At 38.2% G+C, this 8794-nt stretch overlaps 2 protein-coding genes across 2 annotated transcripts; one reads left to right on the top strand and one right to left on the bottom strand.

Annotated features, from left to right (window-relative positions):
• Window positions 1-620: 620 nt before the first annotated feature.
• On the bottom strand, window positions 621-1336 carry LOC149155724 (dirigent protein 11-like). Its single transcript, XM_089441287.1, has one exon. It carries the CDS (start codon window positions 1298-1300, stop codon window positions 776-778), a length of 525 nt encoding a protein of 174 aa, XP_089297413.1. The 5' UTR covers window positions 1301-1336; the 3' UTR covers window positions 621-775.
• Window positions 1337-7525: 6189 nt separating this feature from the next.
• On the top strand, window positions 7526-8149 carry LOC149155723 (uncharacterized). Its single transcript, XM_089444505.1, has one exon. The coding sequence runs from the start codon at window positions 7526-7528 to the stop codon at window positions 8147-8149; it is 624 nt and encodes a 207-aa protein (XP_089300631.1).
• The last annotated feature ends 645 nt before the right edge of the window (window positions 8150-8794 follow it).

Raw genomic sequence — 8794 nt, 5'->3', positions numbered from 1 at the left:
ATATATAGATAGATATATAATTCAAAATGTGAATCACTATCAAACCATACAAGAAGAGACTCGAAAAAATTAAAACAATAATTAAATATGATATAAATTTTCCAATTAAAATACACGAATTTTCCAATTAAAATACACATTGTATTGCACTCATGCAACTTTAATATAAAATAACATTCCCTGAGATAAATAATAGTTAGTTGTAATAATTATAAGGGTTCTTTGAAAACTATCTCAACAACTTAAAAATATCCCTACAACTTAATAGAAGATATTGATATATCTAAATTTGATAAAACTATTATAAATATAAATCCAAATAAATATAATTTATTAAATCTTAATATCTTGCCCAAAAATGTTATGCCATATTCTAGTTAAACACTAAATTAGTTACTTTGTATTTTTATATTTTAACCATTGTGGCTATGAAGATCCAAATATAAGGCTTCATATCGTTGAAGGTATGTAATATAAGTTTGTCTCATTTTTCAATTTTCTCAAAATCCTATGTTTATTTTGAGCATATGTGACATAATAAAGTGGTCATGACTTATGGCAGAGAATTATTGTAAAACAAATTATAATGATACAAAATTAATGATAATAAGCAAAATAAATGAACTCTTAAGAACAACATAATTATCATTAATATATTCTTGATCATCCTTTCATCAAAAGTGAAAATATTGACTTATAAACACCATTGTTTGTGATACAATGACCTTATTTGTGATAAAACGAAAATATTGACTTATGAACACCGTTTTGAATACTACGGGAGAAGAAAGGTGGTGTTGAATTTGAGAACAGCATTGGGCCCGGAACTGGATTGCGTGGTAACAACCGCATACCCACGAGCAAACCTGAACTTGCCCGTCCCTCCAACCACCGCATACTCACACTGCGGTTGATCGAACCTGTCGGTTCCCTGCAACTCCAGAGTGCTGCCGTTGTACTCCAAATTCTGAAAGATGAGCGTGAAAACCATGAAGAAATCAAGCCCAGTAACCAGATTTGTATTCACGTACGTTCCTTGCACTCGGCCCACAATATTGCCAGAGCCAGAATCGGAGTCAGGAATTTTGGTTATGATATCGCTCATAACTATGAGGGTTCCAAACTTGCCCGGGCTTGAAGAAGAGCCATTTAATCCCGCAACTGTAAAGGAACTGAGGTTGCTCCCTTTCAAATTGTCGTGCATGTAAAACACCATGTTGGTCTCACTTTCACCCGCAGCAGCCTGCAGGAAGACGATGACGATGATGGCTATGACTGGAAACAAAAGCCCGGCACCCATGGAAGGGGAATGAAAGAACTTACAAATATACAGATGGGGGAGTTTGCGAGAGAGCATTGCAGCGCTGATGAATAAATAGATACGACCAGCCATAAACGACAAAGCTTACAGATCCTAAACCCAGACCACCGATTGTAAATTTGGGTCAGAAGGGTAACCCCAAAGTCAATGGCCAGATCCAACCGGCTTACAGAATTTAATATATTTTAATATTGATGGGTGGTTTTCTATTTTTTGTTTTTTGATTTTTCAATTGAAAAAACTTGGTTGGATCAGTTTTCAGTTGTGTTGGGTGAGTTTTCAGGTATCTATATAGTCTTGTTTTACTCGAAATTGGACTATAAAATATGTGTAGCCAAATCTCCCGACCTAATCATTAGACTACATACTCAAAATTTATGATGTTATTCTATTTTGCCATCTTATTCCCAAACCACACCCAAACAAAATGCAATGCTTTGCCATTGAGAGATACACAGTAGACTAATATTCAGACCTAACAAGCCATTGTTCTAGAAGATGCAGATATAATATCAGGTGTATGGCACCGTTTTCAGCGGAATATTTTTATCTCGTGTGGCACCATTTGAGAACATCTCATGGTGGTTGGAAGCCCGACACCTAATTATGATTTTTCAAATGTAAACATTATCCATTGAAAATTAATGAAATTTTGAAATTTCCTTGCACAGCTTTTCTAAGATGGGCGACAAACGAATTTGTAACCTCCTGTGATTCTAAACTAAAACCTCCAACATATAAACTGATTAACACTGATAGGATCTCGACTAAACCTCCAAAGTGTTTGAATTTTCAGAAGATGACTTGCAGCAACGATTATGACTGCAAGTCATTAATTTTGATAATGATGGCCATCGCAACAATCAACATAATTCGTTAAGCACAAACCAAAATATTTATATAACACATGTACAAAAGGCAGGGGGCAAGATCAATTAGTATGGGAAATATGGTTTTTTTCATGCGGTCTCCATAATTGTGGGATTTTTGCTTTTGTAAATCAAGAAGTTTAATTATTAGAAGTCTTTAATGATATCGGATTGGCAATTCAGGTGACTTTCACTTGCAGGAAGAGTGATCCTCGCTCAATCGGTGTTAAACCAACTTGTAGTAGACTGGGCTCATTATATTACCTCCCAGCAAGTGTAATTCAGTCAATGAACAAGCTTACAGCAAATTTCATTTGGGGTGGTCAAGCCGGAAAAAAGAAATATCATCTCTCAACATTATCCAATATCTCCATGCCGAAGTGCTGCGGAGGGTGGGGGCTTTTAGACTTGAGAATTTTCGAAAGGGCTTTGCTTTGTAAAACCCTGTGGAGAGGCATCTTCGAAAATGGTTCGTGGAGCAATATAGTTCGGAAGAAATATTTGAGAAGGAAGGATCTGTCATTCTGGCTCAGAAAAGAAAGGATCAGCTCTTCTATAGGGTCTCCAATTTGGTTAAGCCTCAGAAAGATCGGAAACTGATTCCAATCCGGAAAAAGAATTCTCATTGGGAGAGATCAATTTATGAGTGGCGCTCAGGTGATCAAGGTTCATGATCCATTACTGAATTTTCTTCACAGGAAAGGTTTGTTTTATTGGGACAGTAGGTTGGCAGGGTCTGATCCCTCTCTGGAAGGAAGCTGGGTTGGCAGGGTCTGATCCCTCTCTGGAAGGAAGCTGGGGATGCCGATTGACATTTCTATACAATGGGATCATATCAAAATCCGTCTTAGAAATTGCAGAAACTTTCGCTCGGAGGATCGAGTTGTCTTCTGTTCATGTAAAAGATGTTTATCAATGCTATGGAATCCAGCATATGTCTCACACCTCTATTTCGGAAGCGTTCTTATGGAGCAGTATTCAAAAAAAGTCATGGAGATCAGTTTTCATCATAACTTTTTGGAGTATCTGGAAGTGGCGAAATAATTTTATTTTCAATAATAAAGCTTCCCCTTTTCTGGAAATCTTCTCCATCATTACTTCCATCTATGAATCAATCCCGCAAAGCCCTTCCAAGCAGCGGAAACAAAATGGTAATGAGATCCCTCAGAAGTTGTCGTCTATGCCAAGGGCCTTTTTCAATGGAGCTGAACAGGGAGGCCAATGTGGATGTGGGGTCATCATCTGGGTAAATGAAAATAGCCAATTTCTCATTTACTGGAATGGGGGGAGAGGTTTCTCATGAGGGGAAAATCTTCTCCATTCAGGACTTCTTTCCTCCCGACTTTTAAACCTTTCCTTTGCTTCGGTTCTGGTTTTTCTCATTATCTTTTGGTTTTGTTTCCCTTCAGTTCAGTTGTTCTCTCCATATGTTGATGGTCTTAATCTTCTAATGGTGTTGTTTCCAATGGGCACAGGTTCTCCAAGCTTGATGTCTCTATACCGGGCTTTCGGGATGGCTTTTTACTAATGGTCTATAGTTATGGTCTCTTTTGGCTTAGCAGCTAGATCTTGTCTTCTTTATGCACAGTTAGACTATTTTAGACACATATCTCTCATGGCTATCAGTTTGATGCCCATCTGTATGGTTTTTGCTTATTTTTTTTGTGACAAGTTCTCGCCATCCCTTTGCATAGTTTGACCTATATGAGACACATATCCTCTAATGTATTTGTACATATATACTATGTTTATATTTCTAATATAAATACAATTATACTTTTTCGTTCTAAAAAATGATGGCCATCGCAACAATCAACCTAATTCGTTAAGCACAAACCAAAATATTTATATAACATATGTACAAAAGGTAGGGGTCAAGATCAATTAGTATGAAATATGGTTTTTTTATGCGGTCTCCATAATTGTGGGATTTTTGCTTTTGTAAATCAAGGCGTTTAATTATTAAAAGTCTTTGTTTTTAAAGGAATTTTTTCATATGATTTTTGATAATAAATGTGTAACAAAATATTGTTTAAAATATGTTTTCACTGTATAAATAGATTCCTAACGAGATTCCACGTTAGGGAAAAAATTGAAATATTTGAATTTTGTAAATTATAGGATTGAAACTTACTATTTGAAGAAATTTTTATTAGATTTCAAATAAAAATGAATAGGAAAAATACCTTAAAAAAATAAAAACATGTCATAGTTAAACTACTATGATATTGGGAAATTGAAATGCACCAAGATGAATTATGATTAAAATGTAAAAAATTAAATACAAGTGAAAATGAAAAATAATAGAAGTTTGTTAAATAAAAATAAACTAGTGCAGTCATATAAATTAAATAGTTGGTAAATGTCTATAGGCATCAATCATGATAAGCATCAAAATATTTACCCGGTAATACATTTCACATTGTTCAAATTTAAAAAAAACCATAAAAATTAACTTAACTATAACTTTATTTAAATTATTATTATTAATAATTATAAAAAGAATTAATATTAGTTGTTAATCATGGAGGTTTACTCCACTTTATTATGGAAATTTTTAACTTGTAAATAGTTTTTGTTATAATATCATGGGTCAATACTATGGCTTATTAATACCACATGTCAATATATTAGTTCTTTAATTAAGTAATTTGAGATAGATTAATTAGAAGAGCATAACTAATTTGGAGATAAATATTAACCCTTGATCTATGAATACTACTATGAATATGTTGACATATAAATCTATACCATTCACTTAATAATTATTGATAATTAAGATAATAACATACAATACCTACATGATCGCTAAGCAAAATCGGTGCTTGGGAACGGCGTCGGACGGATGACCTAAGGTTTCTGCAACCCAACCTAGGGTTTCTGCAGCCCCTGCAATGGCAGGCTTGACAGACACAGCACAGTACTGAAATAACCAGAGCGGATTCGTGGTCAGCGTGAGCCAGCCATACGCAAACAGCAGAATGCAGTCCCCTCAGGGGGAGGGCGATGCGCCTCCCCCCAAGAAGGACAGTCAAACGCAGCCGACGGAAGAATGGGACAAAGAAAACGAACAGAGCAAAGGCAATACGGGACGCAATAAGCAATAGGGCAAGGAGACAGATCAGGAAGACAAAAATAAGGAAATTTCCTCCACATGCAAGCCAGTTGCAACTCACAGGCTAAGAGTGGAGTTCCCCAGTCATCGTATCAATGCCAGAATACAGTATATGAGAGATCATGCGCTGATTGGCAAATTCATTGGAATATGGCCGACTGAGAGAGCGCTGAGAAGCTGGATAAGCACCAAATGGAACCCAAAAGGGCATATTACTCTGCATCTAGGGCCAAAGGGGTTCTTCACTGCAGTCTTCAACTGCCTGGAAGATCGCAACAGGATTCTAGATGGGGGTCCTTATTTCTTCAACTCTGCAGGATTATATCTCAAAGCTTGGGTCGAAAGATTTAATCCAGACAAGGAAGACCTTAGCTATGCCCTCGTGTGGATAAGGTTGTACTCGCTTCCTTGGGAATACTGGGAAGAAAAATCTCTTCAGGAGATTGGGAATACACTAGGCGAGTTTGTCAAGGTCGCAGAGGAAACAAAACTATGCAGATACACGTCTTATGCACGGATCTGTGTTTATATGGACCTCAAGCAAGCCTTGCCAGACACGGTAAGTTTCTTTCATGAAGATGTTGAATGGATTCAAGTTATAGATTATGAGCATGTACCATTTAGATGTAGGAAATGCCATGACATAGGGAATCTCTATAGAGACTGTCCATTGAATAGGAAACCCCCTTCTCAAGAAAGTTCAGATAACCAAACGCCTGATGGTTTTACCAAGGTTACGAACCGTAGAAGAGGGAACAAAAGATCAACATTCAATCCCAAGACAAATCCAGTCAACATGACAAAACCCTCAACGAGTAATAGCTTTGAAGCCCTAGCTAAGATTGACCTACAAGACTCAGATAAGGAACTGCATAAGGACAAAGAATCTAATAAAGAACAGCTGGAAGAAACTTCATAGCAATCAGGGGATATCCCTCTCAAGAAATCAATCCCTCAATCTCAATCCAAATCTCAATCCTGGATTTCTCAGGTAATGGAAGTTGACAACCCTGAACCAAGCGCCAAGTCACCAAAAGAAAGAGAGGAACCCTCTCAAGAGCCTCAAAGCATGGACGAAGATCCTGAGACTTTAGACATAGGGGATCTGGATATCCTAGGACTGGAGCAAGCATGCAAAACAGGGAATTTTGATAAGGTACCAGATCGGCAAGTGGACAACCTAGTAGAGGTCCTAAATCGGGCACATAAGAAATACTCTTTAGGAGTCCAGACAGGAAGTCCATGGGATGGCAAATTTATCACCAAGGACAGCAAGAAGAGAGGCAGAAAAACAACACTTGAGAGAACCATCAAGATAGGAGAGGTGTTAGTTGAGTCAGGGAGGTATGCCAAGCTGACCAAGTACTTTAATACTGACCCCCACCCTTCTCAATGAAGCTGATATCATGGAATATAAGGGGACTCAATGGCCCAAGGAAAGGCAGATTATTAAAAAATATGCTTATGCAAGAAAAACCAAGCATACTTTTTCTGCAGGAGACTAAATGCAACTCGACAGTTTTGGAAAAAATAGCAGCGAAAGCCTGGCCAGGAGGGCTAGTAACAGTTGTTGATGCTCAAGGGGCATCGGGAGGACTTGCAATACTCTGGGATGCGCGAGCCATTCAACTAAACAACATACATGCTAACAAGAGCTTCATTCAGGCAACATTTCATCTAATCGGCACCAACACCTATGGACTTGTAACTAATGTTTACTTCCCTCAGGACACTACTCACAAAGCTCAAATTTTGCATACACTATCAGACCTCAACTCAGACAGGCCATACCCGCTTTGGATTGCTGGAGACGATTTTAACATGATAGCAAGAATGGAGGAGAAGTAAGGTGGTAGAAGCAGAACAAACAGTGATGGGAACCTGCTAAAAGACTTCATTCAAACCAACTGGTTGGTAGATGTTCCTGCAAGCAATGGCATCTTCACTTGGACCAATAAGAGAGATGGATCGCAACAAATCGCTTCGCGTCTTGACAGATTCCTTATTTCAGACAATGCAACTCACCTGGGAGGGGAATTCATAGCGTCCATCCTACCTGTCTCAGGTTCAGACCACTGGCCTATTGAACTTCAATGGAATAGGCTAGGTAACAGCATCTGGCGTCCTTTCCGATTTGAAGAATTCTGGTTAACTCATCCGGACTTTGCTGAATTAGTTAGATCAACTTGGCTCAACTTCAATCCTATCAGAGGTACAAAGATGTCCATGTTTCAACAAAAACTAAAGCATCTTAAAGGCAAAATCAAACGCTGGAATCACAATACTTTTGGCAACATTTTTAAAGCTCAGGCTACTCTTAATCAAGAAATGAAGATGATCCAGCAAAGAATCATCACCAAAGGACGCTCAGACGAACTCACCAAGCAGGAGAAAATCATTGAATCCCAAATATTAGAGAGAGCTAAACAAGAGGAAACCCTTTGGAGGCAGAAATCGAGGATTAGATGGCTAAAGGACGGGGAAAAGAACACAAAATTTTTCCATAAAACCACAGTGCAGTGCAGAATGAACAATTGCATCACCCACATCAAAAATGAGCAAGAGAATAGAATAGAGACTCACGAAGGCATTGAAGAGGAATTTCTCAGATACTTTAAGAAAGCACACCAAGAACCCAGTGTGGACAGAATGCCTGCTATAAACAAGATCCTAAATGATATCCCAAAAGTAATAACAGAGGAGCATAATAGTCTCCTCCTCAAACCCATCAACTTGCAGGAAGTTGAAGAAGTTGTTCAACAATTGAAGGCAGGGAAAGCGTCGGGCTCGGATGGATTTACATCAAACTTTTTTCATAAGTTTTGGGACCTTATAAAAGCTTAAGTATGGCAAGTGGTGGAGGAGTCCCGCGCACTACGTTGGATGTACCCAGGGCTAAATGCCACATTCATTGCTTTAATTCCAAAGGTGGAAGAATCCAACACACCAGATAAGTACAGACTGATTGCCCTATGCAATATTATCTATAAAATCGTCTCAAAAGTTATAGCTACCAGACTAAAACCGTTGCTCACTCTCATAATCTCGCCCGAGCAGTCTGGTTATGTAGAAGGCCGGCAAATAACGGATGGGATTATTTTAACTCATGAGATAATCCATTCTTTAAAGCAGACCAAAAAACCAGGTATGTTGCGTAATATAGATTTATCTAAAGCTTTTGATAGTATCATTTGGGGTTATATTCAAAAAATTCTTACTGCCTTTGGTTTTGCCCCGTCATGGGTCAGATGGATTTTTAATCTTTTGTCTTCAGCTTTTTTCTCTGTTCTTATCAATGGTATCCCCTCGGCAACGTATCGTCCCTCCAGGGGTATCAGGCAAGGAGACCCCCTGTCACCTTTTCTTTTTGTTATTATGGCTGAAGGACTAGGTAGAAGTATAACTTCAGCCCGGCTCTCTCAGCGTCTAAAAGGCCTTTCCTTCAACAACTCCCCATCTTACTCCCACCAGCAATTTGTAGATGACAAC

The sequence above is a fragment of the Pinus tabuliformis genome, chromosome 9, assembly GCF_031772625.1.
Source record: "Pinus tabuliformis cultivar Carrire ecotype Pingquan chromosome 9, CPIR1, whole genome shotgun sequence".
NCBI classification, from domain to species: Eukaryota; Viridiplantae; Streptophyta; class Pinopsida; order Pinales; family Pinaceae; genus Pinus; species Pinus tabuliformis.
The sequence above is the reverse complement of the archived record's forward strand: the minus strand, read 5'-3'. Positions and strand labels throughout refer to the sequence as shown.

Excerpts from the sequence above, each read along its gene's own strand:
- LOC149155724 (XM_089441287.1), bottom strand. The coding sequence starts at position 1,300 with ATGGGTGCCGGGCTTTTGTTTCCAGTCATAGCCATCATCGTCATCGTC.
- LOC149155723 (XM_089444505.1), top strand. The coding sequence starts at position 7,526 with ATGTCCATGTTTCAACAAAAACTAAAGCATCTTAAAGGCAAAATCAAA.